This window comes from Dermochelys coriacea, chromosome 10 (assembly GCF_009764565.3).
Source record: "Dermochelys coriacea isolate rDerCor1 chromosome 10, rDerCor1.pri.v4, whole genome shotgun sequence".
Lineage (NCBI taxonomy): Eukaryota > Metazoa > Chordata > Testudines > Dermochelyidae > Dermochelys > Dermochelys coriacea.
In genome coordinates, this window is record NC_050077.1 from 52248099 (window position 1) to 52274148 (window position 26050).

At 39.5% G+C, this 26050-nt stretch overlaps 2 protein-coding genes across 7 annotated transcripts in view; one reads left to right on the forward strand and one right to left on the reverse strand.

Moving 5' to 3' along the window:
- LOC122455393 (kunitz-type serine protease inhibitor bitisilin-3-like) overlaps positions 1-7400 on the reverse strand; it is an 83999-nt gene extending 76599 nt beyond the window's left edge. For 2 of the 3 annotated variants that reach the window (XM_043493278.1, XM_043493279.1), the window contains exon 1: positions 6955-7399. The gene's annotated coding sequence lies outside the window, so the exon portion shown is untranslated. Of the gene's footprint in view, positions 1-6954 lie in introns of all 3 variants that reach the window. The other variant, XM_043493280.1, reaches the window with a different exon arrangement.
- The window catches only part of CA12 (carbonic anhydrase 12), a 51795-nt gene extending 26907 nt beyond the window's left edge, over positions 1-24888 (forward strand). For 2 of the 4 annotated variants that reach the window (XM_043493275.1, XM_043493276.1), the window contains 5 exons: positions 6592-6655; positions 8216-8373; positions 10170-10296; positions 20535-20619; positions 22332-24378. In XM_043493275.1, coding sequence (XP_043349210.1) covers positions 6592-6655; positions 8216-8373; positions 10170-10296; positions 20535-20619; positions 22332-22416 — 519 coding nt within the window. In that variant the 3' untranslated portion in view covers positions 22417-24378. Of the gene's footprint in view, positions 1-3970; positions 4067-6591; positions 6656-8215; positions 8374-10169; positions 10297-20534; positions 20620-22331 lie in introns of all 4 variants that reach the window. The other 2 variants (XM_038420152.2, XM_043493274.1) reach the window with 2 other exon arrangements.
- Positions 24889-26050: the final 1162 nt, after the last annotated feature.

Here is a 26050-nt window from a genome sequence, read left to right on the forward strand (position 1 = left end):
GGTGCTATGTAATCATTATATGAATAACGTCTGGGTCCTGGTCGGCAACATAAGGTTCTATATAGTTAGATTGGTTTAACAGAATTTCCCGTATGAATGTATTAGTCTAGCTTAATAGGGGGCTGTTGGAAAAACAAGCAGAGAAGCAATACAAAGGATCTAGCTAGGCTGTACTCCAAAAATATTTATGGGGCAATTACAGAAAAATGGCCTACTTCCAGCCTCCAATCCGAAGTTACACTGTTGTTTTGCCAGTTCTGGACACTAACAGGTCAAAGAGCTACAAAACAGTTTAAAACTGGCATGTTCTCTGAGAAGAGACTGAGCAGCTTGTAAAGGAGTCATTCCCTGAAGCAGTGGGGAGAAAAGATTGATGAGTTATGGGAAGAAACCATCACAGACTATAGCGGTCTTTGGGTGCCTGTAGGAAGCTTAGACTTACCAGCATCCTGATGTATCAGATGGGTAGGCACCTGGTAAACTAGATGTGCACATAATCTGTTATTGTTTTAAGATCTTTTTCTCTGGAATTGTTTTGTTCCAAGGTAATCACAGTTAGCACCTGGGAATGGCAGTCCAAGGCCTGACCTGAGAGTGGGAGAATTGCATGACCCCACCACAAGAGCAGTGATGGCTTGAGGCCTGAGGGGAGTGGAACTGCACAGACCAGTAGGGGCCTGTAATGGTGACAATCAGTTCTAAATGCATACAGCACAATTAATGGAAATCTATTTTAGTAATCAGCCACTGGATTTAGCAATGAATAATTATATGCTCAATTTATTCAATTCATAGTCCCAGAGTAATTACAAATCTATCTGAAATTGAAGTAGAATTAAAGGTACAATTTTAGGCTAAGGACAATACGCATACCCTTTGCTGAAGCTATTGGAAAGGCAATTTCTTTCTTACAGGCTAACTCCAAAAGTGGAGACCTCTCCTTCTTCAGTGGCTGTGGGAAGGGGTTCTGTGCAGTTCAAATATTTTTCAGAATAAGTTTGTCTGATACCTTAAATCCCTGCTCTACACATACCATTGCAAGGGTAAAGCCAGAAAAGTCCAGTCAAACACAATTCATTAATGAAGGCTCATTCCGTTGGACGTATATATGTTAGCTGGTTATGGAGACTTGTTTCTAAAAGGAATATAACCTTCCAATTTCCGAGTTACAACTTAACCTCAGTATCTTTACTTGCATTCCTAAAATTAAATTCAGGAATGCTAGAATCTTTGGTACCTCTGCCTATGCTATTCAATATTGGTTCTTATACCATGCTCATCACTGTAATAGCCGAGCACTTTACAGTAGTGCATTAAGCAATGTGACTAACCTCTCATGCATAGGCGCTGAGTCTGCGGGTGCTCCAGGGCTGGAGCACCCATGGGGAAAAATTAGTGGGTGCTCTGCACCCACTGACAGCCAAGCTCCCCTCCCCCCCTGCCCCACCTCCTCCTCCCCCCCGAGCACTCCACATCTCCACTCCTCTGCCTATCTCCCAGCACTTCCCTCCTGGTGTTAGCAAGCTCCAGAAGGGGGGAAGGAATGGGAATGTGGCGTGTTCAGGGGTGGAGGCGGGGAAGAGGTGGGGCCGGGCGGGGATTTGGGAAATGGGTTGGAATAGGGGCAGGGAGATGGGTGGAGGCTTTGGGGAAGGGGTTGGAATGGGGGCAGGGAAGGGGTGGGAAAAGGCGGGGCAGGGGCAGGGCCTCATGGAAGAGGTGGAGTGGGGGCGGGGCAGGGGTAGAGGCCGGTTGAGCACCCATGGAAAAGAGGGGAAGTCGGCACCTATGCTCCCATGTGTGATTTGTTCTTTCATCCTCTCCCCATGGGGAGAATTGTATGTACAATGCAGTGCTTTGTTTTGGTAGGGGTTTTTTTTGTTATTGTCAGGGTGGGGAGTTAATGCCTATCGGAGGCCACTTTGTTCATATAGTAATTCATAAAAGTTCTACCAGGAAATTTTCTGGTTTTGAATAAATAGCTTTGGGATATGCAAAGAACAATGCTGTTTGGCCCTAGGAGGAGATATGAGGCCAGAATCCTCTCACACTAACACCAGCATGACTCAAGATTGACTCCATTGACCTCAGTAGAATTCCTCTGGATTTATATTGCAGCAAAAGAAAAGAAAATCTGGCTCATAGCCACCTACAAGTTAGGTGCATAGTTTTAAAACTGCCTCTTTCCTACATGTAGCAACTAAGGGTGTAGCCAGTCTGGTTTTGGCTTGATTCACACACTTTACATGAAATAACTGCACAGCTGGTGACTTGCTCAGCTCCAAGACTACATCACAGAGCCAAACCACAATATTATCCAATTAACACACAAAATGCTCATGTTAAGCAAGTTAACTGCATAACTGCTGAAGAGTTTGCATAATGTTATATAGTAACAGTATAACAGATGATATTCCATGTCGGATAGGAAAGTAGGGTAAGGTATGTAGCAAAACCCAGGGGAAACCTTAGTAAGTCGGGCTTCCATCAGAGAATTCCCAATGCTCATCTGACGTTTTAGTGGAAAATTTGCAGATTGTTTAAAGAGTGATCCATCAAGCAAGACCAAACCAAGCATCAGCTTCCAGAAAATCATTTTGTTTTTACTAGTAATCTTTAATTGACAGGTACCTATACATGAGGTCTCTGGGAATCTTAGCAACAATAAACTGAACACGCTATTTACACTAAATTGTTGACTCTTTTTTGAAAACAGTAAGCATATCAAAATTCAGTATTAGATTTCTATGTTCCCGAATCACCATGAACTGAGAGACTAAGTACTGTCACCTGTCATGCAGTTGTTCTCTCTTGCAAATTACTATTTGAGTGCCTGATCCTGAACCATTAGAATTTTTCCATCTACTTCAATGGTACAAAAGTGGGTCCAAAACCTTTTTTTGCAACTGTTTTAAAAAGTTATTGTAAAAAAATCAGAATATTTGTTAAACACAGGTATGTAGAGGACTTAATTTTAAATACCCTTCTCTTCCATGTCCTTTTTGTAGTTCTCCAATAAGCACAAATAACGGTGCTGTTGGTAGACTTCATTCCAGCTGTGTAACTAAGTCTCCCTTGCAGCCTATTTATTTATATTTCCACACTGACAGCTTCAGTTTCATCATGTTAACATTTCTTGTTCAAAATATTTAACTTTACAAGGCAGTTCTAAAACTGTTCAATTTCTGATGACAAAGAATCACAGGCCAGGTGTTTTAATGTACTTAAAGTACAATAAAGAAATTCAGAGTGAATTTTTATGCATGATTGATGTGCATGTAACTGTGTTCACTTGGCCATTTCAAGTTTGGGCTGAGATTATTTTTAAATGACTTGGCCTCTCCATGACCAGTCTCAGGGTCAGTAGGAGGCATAGACACCACAGGCCCATGCTGAAAGCAGTAGCTTCTGGCACTGTGTGATTTAATTTAAATAAAATAAAGTTTCTTGTCCTCATGGTCACAAAGAAAAGCTTGAAAATGTAATCTAGGGTAACTGATGCAGTGACGTCTGCAGGCAGTGTGAAACAATAGCTCTTAAAGGGGTGAACTGTACCATGAGTCTCAATGGGAGTTAACCCCAAGAGACACTGCTCTGGTTCCCACCAAATCCACCCCAGCAGAGGACTCTGTGTGACAGGAGAAGAGTACAGGGGGCCCATCATACCCACCCAAGCAGATACACCTTGATTACTGTGGCAAGTACTGGGGAGTGGAGGGAGGGGAACACCTGCTATTGACTCTGCCTCTCTGTGGAGAAGAGGGGATCCCCACCAATCATGGGTGAAAGAAGGCTGCACCATAACACTGCCTTTGCTTCTCTGAAAGGGGAGAGGGCCTCCTGCCACTGCTAAAGGGGAAGGTGTTAGGGGGCCTTATGTTGTGGTGGCTAGCGCCCTGGATTGTTTTATGACAACAGAAACGCTACCATGAGCCAGAGGTGATAATACGTTACTTCTCCCTCTTTGTAGCTACATATTGTACATTATAACTCTGACAAATATCCCGATGTAACAGCAGCAATAGACAAATCAGATGGGCTAACAGTTTTGGCTGTTCTCATTGAGGTAAGATGCATGCCTTGTGCTTTTTTCATATTTAATAATGCTATAATTAAAATATCTGTAAGCTTTAAGTACAATGAGATGACTGGGATTAACTTGGAGTCCATCAATATTGGCATGTGTGGATATATGGTCTCTCTCTTCCACTCCACCTACACACACATGGATGGCTAGATTCTGCCCTCCGTTATATTTCTGTGAACTAGGTGTATAGTGCAGGAGAAAAGATTTTGAGTATTCACTTGTTATTTCATTTTAAAATATATCAGGTATGTTCATATCCTTTTGAATTTGCTTTCTACAGACTAAGGAGCTGGTGAATTTCTCACAAATGACAGTAGAAAGTAATGACAGGTTTCAGAGTAGCAGCCGTGTTAGTCTGTATTCGCAAAAAGAAAAGGAGCACTTGTGGCACCTTAGAGACTAACAAATTTATTACAGCATAAGCTTTCGTGAGCTACAGCTCACTTCATCGGATGCAGCCGATGAAGTGAGCTGTAGCTCACGAAAGCTATGCTCTAATAAATTTGTTAGTCTCTAAGGTGCCACAAGCACTCCTTTTCTTTTTAGTAGAAAGTAAAGATCAAGTCTGCACATTTGAATATTCCCAGATAGTAAAGGCAGTTGTATATGTGGCATGGAATACTGTTTAATATAGTAGGGGTCACCAGGCTGGCAGAACCTGACACAGGTAATTAATGATAGAAGACTAATGTGTGACCATACCCTTCACAACTAGTACTTCACAAGCATACAGTTCCTTTGTATCAGTGAAGCTGGTGGTGAAGAAAAAATTATGAGACAAGTAAATTCAGTGAACCTTTCAACGCAGCAGGGGGACAGGTTTCCACACTTAACCTGACACAGAGGCAATTAAATAACCCAGTCAGCAATCTGATGGAACCTCCTGTAACTCTTCCAGGCAAACATTTCCAATTACTTTGTATAAATGTGACCAAAAAAGGCTAGCTATAAACTCAGCACTGAGCTAATGAACTTTACAGTAGAGAAGATTGGAAAATGTGTTTCCCCCCTGACTTTTGACTTTTTGTCAACAAAACTGAAACCCCCAAAACTTTCAGTTTTCCATCGAAAACCTGAAAGTGTTCAAGGAATGCAGACACTTTCTGAGAAAAGTTTTGTTTCTTTGAAAACCCAACTATCTGTTAGAAGGCTTCTGGTTTTTCTACAAAATGCTTATTATATAATGCTGCTTAAAAATCAAATAAGGATATCTCCAAATTTAACATTTACTTATTTCCATCTGAGAACTTCAGAAACATGGTGGCTTTCAAAGTTGAACTTAGGACACAATTTTTTCTGGTTGCCAGATGAGTTGCTGAGAATCAGCTCCAAATTATTAAGAAAACAGGCATTGATTAGAAGCTATAGCAGCCAATCTCTTATTGGATATTAGAGTTATGACTCTCACCACTGGTCCTGCCCTTCTAATAGTATCATTCTTTATTTTGGATTGCAAGCAGCAGACTAACGGTTTCTGGTTGGCAACAGAAAGCCCAAAATATGCTACCTATGGCTATAACTAGAAACCCATGCATGACCTGAGAAGCCTGTCAGCATAGAATTAGCATGTATAAAGTTCTTAAAGGAAACAGGCTTCCATTTCTTTGCACAGCAGGCTAGCCACTGAAGGGCTACATGTTTTTTCAAACACATACCATAAGGCGTATTACAGAATAAAGAATGTAGGCTTCATCTAAAACCTTTCTGGTCTGAAGTCTTCTGCTCCATAATGCTGTTCTGCAGAAAGGGACCAATCCTGCAGTCCCTGTGAAGAAATCACTTCCATTGAAGCTAGTGGAAATTCTAATTATATAAAGGATTGCAAGATTAGACCCTAACAGGTTACATTTTATGAAGAACCGTGTGGAGTTTCAGCTAATGAGAGTTGTGCAGTTATATGCTTTGGAAATTTATCCTACAGTCAGATATTACTGGTTATTTAGTTTAAGACTACTGTTATTCATTGAGTCTAAGGCCACAAGGGACTATTAGATCATCTAGTCTGACCTCCTGTTTGTCAAAGGCCTTTAAATTTCACCTAGTTATTCAGTAAACATTATTATACAGCTCACTTTAAATTAACACAAATAATCATTGAACTGATTTAATGCAAAATATTTCTCCTTGAACATTTTAGTTATTTAAGATTTTAACTTTGCAATTCATCATATTGCAAACAACTGATAAGCCATAATTATGACAATTTAATATTGGGTAGTGTGATAAAGAAATCAAATACCCCCAGGCTGCAGCTTATTATTTTAGAGAATAAGAGTGTATTGAAATGGAGAAGGACAGAACAGACTAAACAAAACAATCCCAGGGCACAGCCTTAATTTCTACATCAGCCTATGTTATTACATCAGTACTGGTGTTGTTGGATGAAAAATTTCACTAAAAGCTGACACTGTCAATCAAATGTTGAACATCAGTTGTCTGAAGAATTTAAGATTATGCACACAGAACCCAGATTACTTGGACAGCTGTTAATCTATTTGTTACAGAGAGGCCCATTCAATCCATCCTATGAAAAGATCTTCAATCATTTCCAGAATGTGAAATACAAAGGTGAGTAGCTGTTGCATGCAAAAGATCAACAGTGGCTGAGTGTATCAGAACCTTATAATTGTTGGGATTCATGCAGGGCATGTCATGCTTTTGTCAAAACTGCTTCAGAACAGTTCCAAGTATAGTGCACTCCTCTTAAGGGGATCATACAGCTAGCTTTAGGTACACTTCTGTTCATTAGTATCACATGTTCCTAACTAGGTCCTATGACTTGCATGTGCTGTTACTTTGGTTACTTGCCCCTCAATTTAGTATGCAGATAGCTGATTTATGCAAATAATGATCACTGGTGTGTTCACTCCCAGTAAGCAAATGGTCAGAACTCACAGGATTTTTTCCTCAGGTATCTTTTTAAAAAAAAGGTGTTGGTGGATGCAGTAAAATGCAGACAATGTTGATGAGATGTATAAAAACATGGTGTTGACAAGAAAATCTTCAGTGTAGTGGCAAAAACACTCAAACCATTATGAATAGCAGACAGAGTATTTCAAACCCCAGTCCTCTGTGGTTGGAGGTGTGATTGCAGCATGGGTTGATATAACCATCCTAGCTTTAATCAAGCTAGCACAGCTAAAAATAGCAGTGAAGCTATGGCAGCATGAGCTTCAGCGCAGGTTAGCAACTTGAGTACATACTCAGGCTCCTTGGTGTACTTGTACAGCTTGGTGCTGAAGCCTGCACAAGTAGGTCCTCTCTGCTATTTTTAGCTGCGCTAGTTAAAGCTAGGATAGATACACCTATCCAAGCTGCAATCACAGGTGGGTTTGCAATCACAGGTGGGATTGCAGTGTAGACAAACCCTAAATGTCTAGTTTCAGAGTAGCAGCCGTGTTAGTCTATATCCACAAAAAGAACAGGAGTATTTGTGGCACCTTAGAGACTAACAAATTTATTAGAGCATAAGCTTTCATGGGCTACAGCCCACTTCATTGGATATGTAGAATGGAACATATAGTAAGTATACACACACACACACACACACACACACATACATATACATACACACACATATACACAGAGGAGGTGGAAGTTGCCATACAAACTGTAAGAGGCTAATTAATTAAGATGAGCTATTATCAACAAGAGAAAAAAAAACTTTTGTAATGATAATCAAGATGGCTCATTTAGACAGTTGACAAGAAGGTGTGATGTGAGGTCTAATATTGGGTAGTTGCCTGCACTGCTTATAAAGAAATTCATGCAGTAGTGCACCTGAGCAGAGCGCACTCAATAGTAAAGAGCAACTTTCCTCATTAATCACAACCCTGGTTTGATATCCAGGTGTAACATGTCAGACTTGTATAAGAACAAATTTAGAAGTGGTTTAATGAACTACATTTCTATATTAAATTGGGTCTAGCATCTATAAAGTACACTTTTTCCTTTTTCATTGAGATCAAAATGCTTGCTGAAAACAAGTTTGCCCTACTAGGACTCACCTGTGCAGAGATATACAGCAAACTAATGCAGTCCAGTAGAAAGTCATGATGATGCAAAGTAGACTAGCACTGAGAGAAGTGTGATTAAGAATATGGAATTAACATGGATTCTCTCTTTCAGACCAGGTAGCTCTAGTCCCAGGTTTTGACATCCAAGAACTGCTTCCTGAACAACTGGATGAGTATTATCGCTATGAAGGATCCCTGACGACTCCTCCTTGTTACCCTAGTGTTCTCTGGACAGTTTTCCGACACCCGGTAAAAGTTTCACAAGAACAGGCAAGTTTAAGTAAAACAGATATTTCCTTATTTAGCCTGTCATTGTAGCCTAAAGTCTGATATTAAATTAAATGCTAATAAATTAATCTGTTTGGTGTTTATTAAGGAATGTTAAATTTGTATTTTCATTTCCTGGATTTCAAATAGGAAGTTTTCCATAAGGTCTCATAAAACTAAAAAGTGTGATTATTAACATTAATCTTGGAGTGAGGAAAAAATTATTTAATTTCTTTGATCTATCATACTTTGTTTGCAATTGACATGCAAAGGCCATGGGACTGGATGGCTCTTTAATTCAGAACAACACATTATGGTCCAAATTTTCAGTCCCACCTTAACAGAATCATTATTTTTCTGCCCACAATTTTGTGAAGAAAAATAACTGGTGATTCAGTTTAAGGTCACTTGAACTTCCAAGTACCTGACTGCCTCTGAAAATTAGATACAGGACACCTTAATTGTGTCTGCTAACCATCACAGGTGAAAAGTTTCACTCACAGTTAAACAGGCACAGAGAGATTTGTGTTTGAAACTTGTAGTCTGTCTGTATTCTTCCTTTGCTTCAGCACTTACTCTCTTCTTGCAAGTATCTTTCACAAATTGCCAGGCCAATCTTATGTAACAGTAACATCTATATAGGAACAACTTCTAGCTTTGATTTTGGTTTCATAAAACCAAAGCCTAACTGGTGAAGGGTTATTTGGCAAAACCAAAGCTACCTTGGTTTTTACCAACCTCTAGTCTTCATGTGCATCTCTTAGAAACGGATTAAGTTTTTTCCTCCTCTCAGGTGGTCAACTGATAAACTAGCAGGAAAATAATAGAAACATGTTCGATACTGAGTTATACAACCCTCAAACACCAGCTTCTTCTGACCCACATCAGGTGGAAAGATCTTAGCTAGTAACTTACAAATAAGAAATCCAAAACTGTTTTATCACAGAAATCTACGATCAAGTTAGCAGCTGCACTCCTTTTGGTGAGCATTCATTTCTATGACGCTTACCACTGCATGTGCATTCCTTACCCTACCAAAATATCCAGCTTATTAAGATTACTTCTATTACTTGCTTCAGACTTGGACTGTTTGCACTAATATTTCAAGCACCCCTTCGTGGAAGAAAACTTTCCCTCAATAATAATTCTTTTTTTCTACACTAGTCCTTTTATTAACTTAAAATCAGATCCACTCATGTGTTACCTATTCTATTCCAGGTCAGACAGCAGGAATGTCTGGGGACTTTTTGGGGGATTCTGCATACACACATATTTGTTTGCTGTGTTTTGAGGTTTAAGAAAAACAAGCAGAGAACAAGTCTACAAACACTCATGAAATAAGGGCTTCCTCTTCTCCATTTTCCTGACAGCTAAATGTCAATTATTAGGGTTACTCATATATGGACATGGAGAAACAGCCTTTTAGACAATTGAGGTCAAACTGCTTGCACACCAAATTATATTTGACATAAGTGCTGGAACTAGGAGTGCTGCCAGTTGCATCCCCTGGCTTGAAATAGTTTCCATCATATCCAGGGTTTACAGTTTGGTTCAATGGCTCTCAGCACCCCCATTATGAAAATTGTTCCAGCACCCCTGACATTTGGGCTCACACAGTACATTGCATTTGTAGCTACTGCATAACTAATCCCACCTCCTTCATGCATTTCCGTGTGTTGAAACAGTCCCTCATTGGATGGAACTGATTCTCAGTGTCATTTCAGCATAAGATGATGTCTAAGCATACCCACCTTGCTTTCTCTATACACTGGATGCTGAATTGTATGTTTTGTCCCTAGCTGCTGGCACTGGAAACAGCTCTGTACTGCACACAGCCCAATGACCCCACACCCCTGGAAATGGTTAATAACTTCAGACACATTCAGGAGTTTGATGAAAGGCTGGTTTCTGTCTCCTTCCGTCAAGGTAAGTAAAATAAATGCCTGTGTAAAGAAATGGTAAATAGTTATGCATGTGGATTTGGAATACTAGGTGCCTATAGCATTGCTGTGGTTTCTTCAGGAACAAAGATCAGTAGTTTTCACCCAGTATCGTTTCCCCTTACATTGCTGTCTCCCTTTTTCTCCTCTTACAGTTGCTTACGTGAGCAACTGTATGAGAGTAAGGTGTATACAAAGTTTTATTTGTCACCCATTAGGATCAAGTGAGCAGATCCCACTCAGTCATTGTCCTTTGATCGTGGAGAGTAGAGTGAGGAAGATCAGGCAGGGGAAAGTGTATTGGGGAGCCTCAGCCCTTCCTGTCACGTTCAATGGGAGAAAAACTTTTGATATTATTTACACTAGACAGTTTTTCCCTCTAAATTTGAATCTTTTGGTTCCAGTCACTGTTTTAAGTGGCATTATGATCACGTACATCCTCCAGTTCCATGTCGCGAAATTTTCCTCATTTTAATTAACCTGTCTAAGCTTTTATCAATTAACTTGAGCATACTCCATAACTGCACTGCAACCCCACATCTCTGGACTTCAAACACATTGTTTAAAAACTTCTGCTGAGGCTCCAATACTGCTCCAATCAAAGTCAATTACAAAATGCCTACTGACTTCAATAGAGACAGGATTGGGCCCTGGGGAAATTTCATGAGATATGCAATTTGATTTTAATCACAAAAGAAAGGGCAGAACTTTCCACGGCATGTTACAAATTGGAAATCTAGTAATGCAGAGAATAGCGGAAATGTATTCCTTTTTATAAGTATCTGATTAGAATGAGGCAGAATATGTTAACCTTTGGGGAAAAAAACTACATACTTTTACATTTGGATTGAAGAAAGACCATTTTTTGATCCAGTCTTGAGGGCTGATCCTGCAAACATGTATGAGAATAAAGTTATTCCAATCCAGTGACCACTAAACTCAATAGGTATCTTTCCATGGGCTCTGAATTAGACTGTTAGCGTTTGCAGGGTACTTAGCATGTGTGTTTTTAATTTAAAAAAACAAAACAAAAATAGCACCTTGAAATTGGAAAGAGTTCAGCCTCGGTGATGTCAAACGCAGCTGGTACATGATCATTATTGTGCTGACGACACTCTTAAAAGGAATCATAATTTTGCATTGCAGGGAGACCGTTTATGGGGAATTACAGAGGATGTCCTTGAGGAGTTTGACACCTAGAAGTAAAAATAACTCATAACAATGGATTGCACAATCCACTGTTATGGATGTAAAATTAGCCATCTTATTAGGTTGAAGTCTAAAGACACAATTGGTTTAAAGAATTTATTATGTAGTGCTACATAATGACAATTGTGTGTGAAGAGCTTTTGCATAAACGCCTGCACTTTTTATGATGAGCTTTGCTGCATATCAGTAAGGTTTACTTGGCTTATTTGTACAAAATGAACTGTAATGACCAATGTGTTGCTCTGAAATCAGTCAAAACCATTAAGTGGGCTATCACCGAGTTGTACAAAGCCCTTGGAGTGCTGGCACATTCAATGTGTTGCTTTGGCAGATGGGTCTAAGTCAAATACTACACATCTTCAGACTGATTACTGAAGTTTAAAACAAATTAAGAATCCAATCCAGCCAAACAGTCAGTCTGCAGATTAATAAAGACACGTTAGTCTATCCATTACAAAATCTTAAAGCAACAGTATCTGTTTGTTATTCCACTTCTTGCCAAATGAACAACACACAGGTAGGAAATTGTGCCTCCTCAGGAAATTGACCAGACTATCTATCCTGGAATAAACTGTTCTGCAATAGTATCCAGAGGGGAACTCTATTCTGGAATAAATCACTTTATTCAAGAATAATTAGTCCGCAATAACTATTCTGGTCAATTTTCCCCATGTAGACAAGCCCTTAGATAAACATACAACTACAAAACAGACATATGAAATTTAGAGATGGGCCCAAACAAATCCCAGATTAAAAACTCCCCCTAAATTGGGAGTAGTTTGGCTCCATATCTGATCATATCTAGCCCCTTCCTCTACTGGGCTGCATCAAAACTCTGGCTCCAAAAAACACAGAGCTTTGGAAGGGTTTAGAATCCAAACCCAGATATGCAAGAAAATTTTATCACTGGCCCTAACCTCTACAATGGGCTGAAGCAAAACTCTAAACTTTGGGGTGTGTGAAATCCAGATGAGGCTCCAGATTTCAGTGTTGTGGCTTGGACCCACTTCTACTAAGATGTACATACAAAACTTCTGTGAACAACAACTTTATCCCTTTAATACACACTATATGGGAGTAAAACACAACCACAAAGACTTCTATTAAATGTATAAATGCCTTGTTCTGAACTATTGCATACAGCCTAGACAGTAATATTTTAAATAAATAGACATATCAATTTCCTTGCTCTTTAAGCACATTTTTTCTGATCAGTTCTAATATTCATTTAACTAGACATTCCTTTATACTTATATTGGAGGGGAAAAAAATCTACAATACAAGAACTGGCTGGATGTATTACAGTTAAATAGCAAAGCATGTCTTCCCAGTATTGTGATATTTTCCATAAATACATTAAATTCCCACACCTTGTCTTCTCCAGTGCTTCAATGTCAAAGGCTACTTTGCTTCTTACACTACCGTGTCTCCTGATTTCTAATTAATTAACCACGCTTGCTGGGAACTACGAAATAGTTGCCTCTCAGGGAAAGCCCTTATGGAGCAGATGCATTTGAAAAGGTCAGATTGCCGTTTTGGCACTAATGGCAATTCACAGAACTTTCAAAAGTGCCTTTAAACTAAATCATGGATTTAATGTACCTTGGGTTCACTCAGGCCTCATTTCTGTGCATATAAAAGGCAACTATTTTCACTTGCAGCACTTAAGGAGGGACAGTAGTTAAGAACAGATGCCTCACCTCCCTACATTTTTGGTTAAAGTATGAGTAAAATGTATCTAGAGTTAACAGAGTTAATGGTGAAGGGGAAGCAGTTTTACACTTGATGAAAGAGGTCAGTATAACACTTTGCATTTAATTAGCACCTTTTACCCCAAGTTCTCAAGGCATTTCACAGCCCCCTGACAGCATATTCATTATCTCCAATTTACAGATTGGGAAATTGAGGAACAGGAAAACTTTCTCAAAGTTTTACAAAAAGAAAAGGAGTACTGGTGGCAGCTTAGAGACTAACAAATTTATTTGAGCATAAGCTTTCGTGAGCTACAACTCACTTCAGCTTATGCTCAAATAAATTTGTTAGTCTCTAAGGTGCCACAAGTACTCCTTTTCTTTTTGCGAATACAGACTAAAATGGCTGCTACTCTGAAACCTGTCAAAGTTTTACAGGAAGTCAGTTCCAGAGTGGGACAGAACCCAGGAGTACTGGCTCCCAGCCTTCGTTGAACTGTTAGATAACACACCTGCCCTGTCAATAAAATAAAATGCTTGATGACTGCACTTCTACAAATAAAACTTTCAAGGGTCTTGAATCTAACTCAGTTAGTAGTTAACAACTAAAAAAAACCTGGTTTCTGCTTTTTCCCATCTTTATTAACAGAAGGGATAAAATATCTCAAACACTACAAACTTAAATCCCAATCTTTGGGGCCCAAGTGCAATTAAAAAAAAAAAAGCCCATACACGAATAAACCTAAATTACTGTAAGGACAGTTCTGTGATTTTGACTATAAAGAATGAGTCTGAAGTCCAGCCAGTTTTAAATGCTTAGCTTTAGAAACTGTGTCCCTTTTATAGTCTTGAAGCTTTCAAATTCCACCCCACTGCATGAGTTCTATTGAATAACAGAGAGTTGCTGTAAGGGATATACTCTTCCACATAACAGATGGAATTTTAAGGCTCCAGACAACTGGAAACATATTTAGTGTACCTGAAACATTTAGACCTTTTCTATAATGCCCTTATTTCACTGGGCATTAGACTTAGATTTACATTGTAAAATCACTTAAATCCAAATTGGCCTGACCATTCCCCAAACCAATAAGGGGCAGTTTCCGATTTAAGTCAGTAGAACTATGCTGATTTACAACAGCTGAGAATCTGGCCCTAAATGTTCCTAACAGCTGGAATTCACAAAAAGCTAAGATGGCTAATTTTTCTGAAAGGTGAGGTTCATAATCCTCTTCATAGACAAAAACATTAGGGTCTCTGGCTATTTTGAGACAATAGGTGGAATGGGGTGACTTTTCTCTCTGTATTTTGTTTTTTTGCAATAGGTCAAAATATTGTAAATACACTAAGGTTTGAATTTGTGTATTCCATAATTTGTGTATCACATTTTGTTCATAATGGGAAAAATCAGGTATGAAACTTGAGTCTACATCACATGCAAAATGTTAACATATGGGCAAAATAACTTCAGCATTTAGCTGGCAGTATGAATATTGACATTAGTGAACCAATCTTCATCAACCTCACTATTTTGTTTGAGCATTTACTCCACAGCCCATCAAACGTGTTGCAGTCAGAAGTACCCAAGCTGGAATTTCAAGGACTCCAAAGTTCTAGGGGTTTGGATCCCAGGTTTTGGTTTGTCCAATTATAAAGATAGGGAAGTACTTGCTAGAGTCAGATCTGCGTTCAAATTTCAAGCACCCCCAAAATGAAGGATTTTTGCCCAGGCCCATTTTTACTGTGAAACAAACAGCTGAGCAACATTCACTCACACCTCCCCCAGGAAAGCAGAGGTGTGATTCACTAAGGCTACATCAAAAACTGCTTCCAGGCACAGGAAATCTTTTGAAGCTGCAGTCCTGAGAACTGGAACATTCTATAACCATCCTGTATTATCTGACTTAATGTACCATTCCTGCTTATGTACCTATATTTTTATTCCCTTCTGCATGCTTTTTTATTCAGCCAAGTAAGCCCTTCTCAAATTAAATTTTTGAGAAATTTTCCGGCTCAAAGAAAAGCAACTAATTAACAACTATACTATTAACAACAACTAATTAACTTCCCTTGGAAGACCCCTACTCATACTTTTTTCTCCTAGTCAAAATCCTCATTGCTTCCATCAGGGGATTCTACCCATGTAAGGGGAGCAGAGTACTGGAATCAGTCTCTCCTCTGTAGAATTGAGAGTAGGACTGTGCTCGTTCTCTAAGCTTCTGCTCTGGAGCTTCATACTAGCCACAGTTTGTTCTGCTGGAGGCCTTGCAAACTGAGCACTGTGTTTCTTAAAAGGACACTGTCAGTGTAAAAAACAAAAATTCACACTTGTTTGAAAATGCTTTGCCAATTCTTACAAGTAACACATTCTATTGCTACGACTGAAAGGGGAAAATATTTTAGTTTTATGTCATTCATTTGTACAGTCAGTTTCATTCTTTTGTCCTCTATAGTTTCCCTCCCAGTTTGTTGTTCTTCCACACAGACGAGAGGGAGAGAACTACTTTTTTTGTTTTTAAATAGGAAATTGAGATTGTAAAACCACATAGGTAGGGTGCTGCCAGGGCATGTGCAAAACTTTTAACTCATGTTTATAAACTTACTAGGCTTCACTAGTCTTCATGGTGTCTCTTTAAGATGCAGACAATTTCCTAACTCACTGTTATGTTTTAAATATATGGGGTGAAATTCTGGTCCCATGAAGTCAGTGAGAACTTTGCCATTGACTTCAATGGGGCCAGGATTTCATCTAAGATTTTTAATTCCCAGGTGTGCAAAGTGCATTTTTCTCAGGTTTTTTTAGTTAATTTTTAAATGCAGTTTATTGTATCAAGAGATCATTGCACTATAGACCTTGCATTATCTCCAATTACAACAGTGGGTAGGGTGACCAGACAACAAATGTGAAAAATCGGGATGGGGTGGGGGGTAATAGGAGCCTATATAAGAAAAAGGCCCAAAAATCAATGAGGAGGTGTCAATATCAATTTTTTGGGAGTGGACTACATCCACCCTAACTAAATTGGCCTTCAACATTGGTTCTCCACTTGTAAGGTAACTCCCTTCTCTTCATGTGCCAATAAATATTTATGCCTGTATCTGTAATTTTCACAGCATGCATCTGAAGAAGTGGGTGTTTTACTCATGAAAGCTTATGCCCAAATAAATCTGTTAGTTTTTAAGGTGCCACTGGACTCCTTGTTGTTTTTGTGAATACAGACTAATACGGCTACCCCTCTGATAAATTGGAAATACTTTCTTATTTCATGTAAGCAAAGCCCTGACTGCACTGGGAATAAATTACTTCAGTGACTATGTGCAATTCACAGACAAAAAACACTGGTCATCTCTAAATTTTCTGGCAGTTCTGCACCTTGACTTTTTTCATTGCATGCTAAATGAAAGCTGTGATCAAAGTATCCCTTCTACTTCTGAAAGTACACAAACGCTCCTTATTTTTCTCAGTAGCTGCAGCAAGTATCTTGTTCAGGAAAAGCAGGATCTTTCTATTGCATTAAACTAAATTCCAAAGGCCTTTTTCAACTACTTTTCCTATTTCTTAGACTCTGTCCCCATGTCTGATTAAATATTATTCTGTCCTCCCGTATACATGGTCTCCTTTGATTAAAGCCACGGAGTCACTACGGTATATAGCCACAGTAAAACAAAGCCCCATTTTCCCCTTTGTCAATTGAAGAACACAGGGATCTTCAGTCCAGTCAAAGAGGCTCCTACTTCAGATTCCTTAGGACAGCAAAAAGGTAGTCAGTCTCTCTCATCTGCCTGATTTACTGTGCCTGACAGATACAGAACTGTTCAGAGAGACATGCTTCATGCCTATGTGCTATAGATTTAAATCAACCATACAAACACTGCCATGGGAATACTTGCTGTTAGATCCCTTGGAAGACTAGTCCACAGTCTAATGGAAGAGATGGAAGTCCAGTATTGATATATTTAAAACTGGAATAAACTCTAGCACATATGCTGTAAGGGAAACCTTCACTGGCATGGGTGGACTGAATAAATTGGTAAATCGGTGCTTAAAGGCCTTATTCTAAGCCCTTCCTATCATGCATCAACCCCTTCCTAAAGAGGCTTGTTACAGGCAGAGAGGGAAGTTGCTGGGGAAGAATAAAGGCCAAGCTTCCTAGTCATATAAACAACCTTATCCCACATTTGCCGAGGTTCACCAATGTATCAAATTTTTAGTTCAAGCCTCAATTAAGTAGGTGGAAATTAAACAAGACATGTAAGCCTATCTATGTTGGAACATATAGTGCAACAGTCTATCCAACGACACTCAATTTTTCTGCTGCCTTTGAGTTTGGGGTAGAATGAGGATTTTAAGCTATTCCCTTGACCATGTCACCATCAGCACTTTCACAGGCTAATGTTACAGAAGAGCAATATCCCAATACACTGCCATTATGATTACAAATACTCCAGTATTACAAAGCCCGCCTTACCCAAAATAGACAAGTAGTGACCAGTGAGTTTACCAGACCATCATAATACTAAAACCAACCTCTCCCAGATAGATCTAAGCCAATGCTAGCTGTACATATAATACAATGAAGAAAACAAGTCAAATGCTCGCAAACAGAGGTCTACTATACACAAGCTATATTACTCAAATGTCAGGAAGTAACTGTCCAAGGTTTGCACATATTGCCACCCCTGACTATTCAGCAGCAAAGTAATTGTTCTAGAGTTTTAATCTGTACCCTGCAGGGCAAACGTGCCTTTTAAAAAATTACTAAACTGTTAAAGAGAAGTAGTTTGTGCATTTTATTGTATTTTTATATAATAAAGAGGCAAAGAGAAGGAAAAACTTTGATGTTTCCTTTACTTCAGTGTTAAGAATCCTGACTTCCCTCTCTTTTGGAGTGTGTGCGGGTGTCTTTCGAGGACCTGGCTCATTACTGGACAGGAAACTGAGACATAAGATGCAACTCTGCCAGCCACCAATTGAGGGAATATTGAGTCTTAATCCTCAGCATTCCCTCTCCTCTCACTTGAGGGTTGGGAGAGATTAGCTCAGGTTTCAACTTCCTGTGACAGGTCAGATTTCTTACGTGTTATGCTGAACACAGTAGTAATTCTTGCCATCATAGGCCATTCTGCCTCCTTAGCACAGCATCTGAAGTAGCTATGATAGGACAAAGGAACTCGAAGTCAGACCAATGCACTTCCCACTGTCTCATGCTTCAGAAGATCAGATGATTAGCAGTAGCATACAATTGCATATAGTAGGAGTTTATGCCTTTTTCCTGAAGTTTCCAGAATTAGTCATTGTCAGACAATGAATAACTAGTGTGCTCCAGTATGTCTGTCTGTGATCCACTCCAAACCTCTGTTCTGGCCAAACAATGAGCAAAGATTTTAAGGTGTCTAGGAAGCAGCAATTGCAATACTAACTATAAAATTTCTCAGATAGCAGTGCTTTAAGTAACAGGCAATCTGCAGGGTCGGTCTTAAAAGTCACACATTAAAAAGGTCTACAAGACTAGTAGCCAACCAACACCATTTACCAAATATCTACAAGACTAGTAGCCAACCAGCACCATTTTACCAAGAAACAAAAAGTTATGAGGAAAATACCTGATCTATATTTCTTTAATACTCATTTCCAGTGTAACCTTAGTGATTAACCTTTCACTTTTTCCCTCCTTGCCCCCTTCATTTTGTCAAGATTCAGTACATGGTGGACTGAGCACAGGTATGTTGTTGGATTGCTAACAGCATATGTACACAACAGTGATCTTTGTGATTCAGATTGATTGAGCTTCTCATTCTATGCAATTTTCCATTTCTGTCTTAAAATGACCTTTCAATATCTAGTGTACCTTTTTGCTACAAGTCCTGCCCTACGGTTAACACTAAATTATATTGAATTATAATGCATGATTTAACTCACCTAAAACAAATCAAATAATATACTTTTTACCCATAATCTCCAAGTGCTTTACAAAATGGTGTAAGCATTGTTATTACCATCTAACAGGGAACATGAAGTGACTTGCCCAAAAATCACACAGAGTCAGTGTCAAAGCCAGGAATAGAGTTTAGGTTTCCTGTCTCCCAGTTCATCCAGACAACCAAATAATTTAGCTCCTGTTTGTAAGCAACACTTCCTTTAAAGACATTCCGAATATGTACCCCACAGCACATCCTGCTATTCTTACACCAGGAACAGTCTCTGGGGTTACTAGGTCAATGAACCAAAGCAAAGATTTCTAACACTAAAAAAAGGACCATTTATCAGCAGCAAAACCTCCCAAACAACTTTTAGGCATATTCCACCTGTTGTGGTTTTAAGTGTTTCCTAACAGGTACAAAACTCCCTCCCCCCAAAAAAACAACAACCCTGCAAGAGCACTGTTAACATATGCATCTTTATGCCAGTTGAGAGCACCATGATGCAGAGCCTTTTACAACCACTTGTGCCACGAGTAGGAACAAAACTTCATTTTGAAAGGTGGAGGAGATGGTGGGGAAGTGCATAGGGATGTGTTTTTATCAGGCAGCGACAGCAGAGCAAAACTTTATTGTGCACATCCATGACTCCAACAGCAGCAGGCCTACAGAGAAGCCTTTCTGACTTCCAGAGAGGCAAGAATAGAGACAGCCATCTCTTGTTGAGCATAAGGGATGCAAGGTGGGATTATTGTGCTGTTTTCATGGAGTGCAGAAATGCATGTCAAGTCAGTGTTTGGCACTTTGTTGATGATGATTAAGCTCGCCCCAATTATTTACAAGTATCAAGTCTGCAGAATCTCAAGCTTGAGAGGGATATCCAACACCATCTCCGAAGTGCTTACACACATGAACTAATGATATTTTTTAAATGTTATATTAATATCATGATTTAATTCTCCAACTCCTTTACCCTTTGTAGCAACACCTGAAAATAATATTTTCAATTACAAAACACACCACCTGCAGCAAGGACTACATTCAGTTGTGTTCTTTGGGCATGGAAAGAGAGCAGGAATTCATTTGGCATTCTCTCTCATTTGGGTCTGATTCTTGAATTTTGCCTGTACTGAACAGAGATGTTAACTGACAGCAGGCATAAAGAACCCCGATCCTGTAAGCTGCTCCATGACTCCTGTGCCAATTCAGTGCTCCTTGGGGCTCTGGGTAAATATAGACGTATGCCTGTGTGGATCCAATTTCAGGATGGGGTCTTCAGGTTTGCATCTTTTGAGAAGTCTACCTAGTAAAGGAATAAGTTTGCCATTTTACTTCCTTAAGTAGCTTTGTAAAAGAAAGAAAGAAAGAAAGGAGAAAAACCTGTGCATTTTCCTCCTTTTCCTAGGTGGTGTACTTTCAGTTGTGTTAGCAAGCATTCTTGGAGTTATCATCATGCTTGCAGTAGCCTTTTGGCTGCTTAGGAAGAAGAGGTAAGAGATTTTGCTGTCCCATCTTTGTTTGTTTAAACATGGTAAATATGTTGATTCTCCTCTATGATTAGGGGACCTGAGCAGACGAAACCCATTTCACAGAAAATAGAGAATAAATATAAACTCAAGCTGGTGTACCGGAGATGACTTTTGTCCCAATGTACCTGTCCCTCGACCTTAACTCGTATAGAGGTGTTCAGTTTTTTGCCAAAATACCTCAGTGATGCTCACATTAAACCCCGTCAAGGTTCCTTCCCCACTCTGAACTCTAGGGTACAGATGTGGGGACCTGCATGAAAAACCCCCTAAGCTTATTTTTACCATCTTAGGTTAAAACTTCCCCGAGGTACAAACTATTTTACCTTTTGCCCTTGGACTTTATTGCTGCTACCACCAAGTGTCTAACAAATATATAACAGGGAAAGAGCCCGCTTGGAAATGTCTTCCCCCCACAAATCCTCCCAAACCCTACACCCCCTTTCCTGGGTAAGGCTTGATAAAAATCCTCACCAATTTGCATAGGTGAACACAGACCCAAACCCTTGGATTTTAAGAACAATGAAAAAGCAATCAGGTTCTTAAAAGAGAAATTTAATTAAAGAAAAAGTCAAAAATCACCTCTGTAAAATCAGGATGGTAAATACCTTACAGGGTAATCAGATTCAAAACACAGAGAATCCCTCTAGGCAAAACCTTAAGTTAAAAAGACACAAAAACAGGAATATACATTCCATTCAGCACAGCTTATTTTATCAGCCATTTAAACAAAACAGAATCTAACGCATATCTAGCTAGATTACTTACTAAGTTCTAAGACTCCATTCCTTTTCTGATCTCGGCAAAAGCATCACACAGACAGAGAGAACCTTTGTTTCTCCCCCCCCGCCTCCAGCTTTGAAAGTATCTTGTCTCCTCATTGGTCATTTTGGTCAGGTGCCAACGAGATTATCCTAGCTTCTTAACCCTTTACAGATGAAAGGGGTTTTTCCTCTGGCCAGGAGAGATTTAAAGGTGTTTATCCTTCCGTTTATATTTATGACACCCCCAAAGATAAGGAATTCAGAAGTGAGGAAAAGTCTTGTAGCATGCGTCTATGGAGAGTGGACTGAAATGCTTTCGGTCCTGGATAGCTCCAGGGAGTAGGGGCTAAGGAATGAGCTCCTACCTTTCTCCTCCAACTCTGCATTCTAACTGGGGTGAACAGCTGGCTAGATGATGTGCTCTCTCCCAGCATTTGCCATCTCTCACCTCCCTCTATTTGTTCTTTCCCTGATCCCATTTCTGTTGCTTAAAATTTACCTGTTTTTAGCTGCTCTCTGAATCTGCTGCTGTGCATATGCAGTTGGAAAGGAAGTCAGACTAGAAGAGAGTGGAGTTTTAGAATAAATTATGTCAATTAAGGGACAGAGTCCTATATGATATATATTGAGAGCACTTGGTTTTTATAGCAATCAGTCTGCGTTAGTTCTGGAGGAGAGACCAAGGTTGCTTACTTCCCCTTTGCCTACTCAAAGTTTTTCCTTGTAATGAACACTAGCTTTGTACGATGCATAAACTGTTATCCCTACATATTTTTAAATACTGGCCCCAGTGAGTGATGCAAAGTGCACTAGTACTGAAAGAATTACCCCATACCCTGAAAAATAACATGTTTTCAATAGTCATGGATGCTTTTACAATTTCACTTTGCTAATATAATTATTTTGTTATAGTTGCAAAAAGGAACGAGAAGACAACAGAAGAGTCATCTACAAGCCAGCCATTGACAAAGAGGATGACAACACCTCTAAAGTATGAATTCCTACTCTGCCACAGAACTCTCTTTTCATTCACGGCATCAAGAGAAGTTTGCCTTGGGCAACATGTTTCTTGTTTCCAGCCAGTTATAAGCCTTGGATGCACCTTTAAAACAAAGCAGCCAAAACACTCTGTGGTAGTCTTTGCCCACCTGAACCAAACCAGTTTTCTCCTAAGCATGAAAAGCAGTCACTGAGAACTTTTTTGTTTTTGTGTCAAATATTACAAAATGTCACTGACCTGAAGAAAGGACCAAAAACTTCACACCTGTTAAAGTTTGTCCTAAATTACCTGGAGCAAGCAATCTAATCAAATGCTTGGTCTATTTGCACAAGAGCTTGGAGGGATATAATCAGCCAGTATTCTGACTGGACTTGAAGGCCAAATATCTCACTATACTATTTTCATAGAATCTCAGAAATGCAGGGCAGGAAGGGACCTTGAGAAATTCATGCTGGCTGCATGTTGGGCCTTTTTAATTTATTAATTAATCATAAACTTGAGCTTTATGGGCTATTCATGCCACATTATCCACAAAACATTGAAATCTAAAGATATTCATTAATCTGTTATCACTACTGTATGGGGGTGCCTATATCCACTTCCCTACTAAAAAAGATCAAACTAGGTGCTTCTCCAACAGTGGGAGCTTTAGCGTAGACCAGGTGCCAGTGTTAGCACTGCGTCTCCTAGACCTGCTAGTGTAGATCAGCCAGTGGCATTTTAACCACATGGTTGAGATGATAGTTGCTAATTGCAGTGGACAGTCTTCTGTGCTAGCATAGCCATTGGTGGAGCTGCAACTGTGGGAAATATTAGGGGGAAGAGGGTAGCATAGCTATAGCAAGAGCCTCTTGGGCAGTCAGTGGGGTTTGAACTTAGAACCTCCAGTGCTAGACACACATGTCTTTCTACTACTTGAGCTAAAGACTCCTAAGCTAGGTGCTATACAAGACTCATTACCTGTTATGTGTGTCAATTGCTAAAGGGTGATGAAAGTGATACTTCCCTTGTGTGATTTCCATAGATATAATCTAAACCCTTCCTCCCTTCCTCACATTTTATTGTGCTAATTTTATTTAAAATGTATGCCTGAATATTGGGGGGATAATACAATTACTACTTTTAATCAGTCTGCTTTCCATTATAATCATGAAGCAGATTATTTTTGATTTTCATTATTTTGATGAAATGAGTATTGACTAATACTCAGCGTGTATTATTAGATTGCATAGTAGATGGTTTTGATGAATTAGTTGTCTGAATTTAGCAATTTAATTATTAGAAGAGAAAATGAATTTAATTAGAATCATCATCTCAGATCTCATAAAATGAGTACACAAAGTTTTCACTGGCTCCAGCGTTATTTCCATTATCCATCTTCAAAAGTGTTCAACATGGACTAACTGCTTCCATTGAAGACAATGGGAGATTTATCATTGACTTCAGTGGGAACAAAATCAAGCTAATCTCAATCTCCATATATAGGGAATCCCTCTGGAACCTGTACTGCTGAAACTTTAGGTGCAACACTAGGGTAACAACGCAGCAATTTGAAAGGCTCATGCATGACTTGCCAGACAGGAACCCAGTCATAACGGAGATGGGTCTGAAACACAATCCCAGATCTGAACGCCAGTGAACACTGGGGAAGTTCCGATCTGAACTTTGCAACTTGGACCCATTTCCCTTCTGAGTAGCTCAAGTGTACACTACTGTTGGCATATAGTACTGAAGAATTAGCACTCGGAAGGAGGACAGTTAGTAATATCATAATTACCAAGAATATGATATGTTTGAACTTTCAAATTGAGCACACTGATATAAGTTATGCAGTTAATAGTCTGACTGGTATCATCATCCTTTCCCTTTTCCCTATTAATTGGTATGGGGAAATTAGTTTTTGTAATTTCCCCCTATTGTTAATCACACCTTCTTGTCAACTTTTTTGAAATGGACCACCCTCATTACCACTATAAAAGTGATTTTTCCGTCCTTGGTATTCTACTGTTAATTGAATTGTCTTGTTAGTACTGACCCCCACTTGGTAAGGCAACTCCCATCTTTTCATGGACTGTGTATATAAACCTCCTACTATATTTTCCACTCCATGCATCTGATGAAGTGGGTTTTAGCCCACGAAAGCTTATGCCCAAATAAATTTGTTACTCTCTAAAGTGCCATCAGGACTCCTTGTTGTTTTTACATGAAAGTTAAATTACAAATACTGTACTTGGTAATCAAGACCCCACATTCCAGTTATAATCCTGGATTTTCATTTAAATTGCAAGGAGTCCGGTGGCACCTTAAAGACTAACAGATTTATTTGGGCATACGCTTTTGTGGGTAAAAACCACTTCTTCAGATGCATTTAAATTTCATTACTTTTAATTTTAGTGTTTGATGTTCTGTAAAGTAGAATATCGCTTTAAATTGCTCAGACTTTACACAAGAAAGTCATAATTTTGCTAATCATTGTCCTGGATTTTTTTTTAAATGGATAAGTAAAATAGATCCTGAGCTGTAATCTAACCCCATTGTGCCTCTCTGGCACAGGAAAAAAAAAATGAGAAAGCACATAGGCCTTCCTAGTTGAGGATTATATTACTGTCATTTACAATAAAAAGGAGTACTTGTGGCACCTTAGAGACTAACAAATTTATTTGAGCATAAACTTTCGTAAGCTACAGCTCACTTCATCCGACGAAGTGAGCTGTAGCTCACGAAAGCTTATGCTCAAATAAATTTGTTAGTTAGTCTCTAAGGTGCCACAAGTACTCCTTTTTCTTTTTGCGAATACAGACTAACACGGCTACTCTGAAACCTGTCATTTACAATAAGACTCCTTTACACCCTTCTGGCAAGGTAAAGGAGCTTTAACTGACTAAGAATGAGAACAATTAACGAACATTAGCAGCCTGCCTGCTTAGTTGTTACATTTCTGCTCTGCCTCAGGGACAGAGCCTGCTTCACACAGCCCTACACCTCAAGCCCAGGATGCAGCAACAGCAAGGAGAGGGACAGAGTGAATCTCTCTCTCTCACTCATTCACAAATAGGCAGGTGCCCAGCCTCACCCCCTTAATGTCTCTCCATGGTCCTATGCATGCCCAGTCTCTCCCACCCCCGCTCAGGTGATCTGCTCTCTGCTGCTGCCTGCTCCCAGCAGACGTGCCCGGGCTGCCACAGATTTGTTTGCTCCCCCATTTTTCTGCAGGGGAGCCAAGAAATCTGCGGAAGGTATGAATTCTGCACCCCCCGCCAGGCACAGAATTCCTCCAGGAGTAACTACTTAGACCAGTGATACTCAGACTGCAGCTCACGAGCCACAAGTGGCTCATTAATGAGTCTCTCTGCTGCACATGATATTAAAACACTGTGATTTAATTATTAACCAATCAGGATACTTTTACTATGCTATTAACCAATTAAGTTATCAACTTGCACCAAGTTATTAACTTATTTGCTGTGAGAATATATATATACAGACACAATAAATATTTCCCAATCATACTTATACTCTCCCATAAAAAATTCTGCAGCCACTGCTCATCATCCCATAGCTGCATAACTATGCAGTCCCACCAGTCAGTGCTTGTTTCCTGGGCCCAGAAGCAGCACTCCACTGTGTCAAG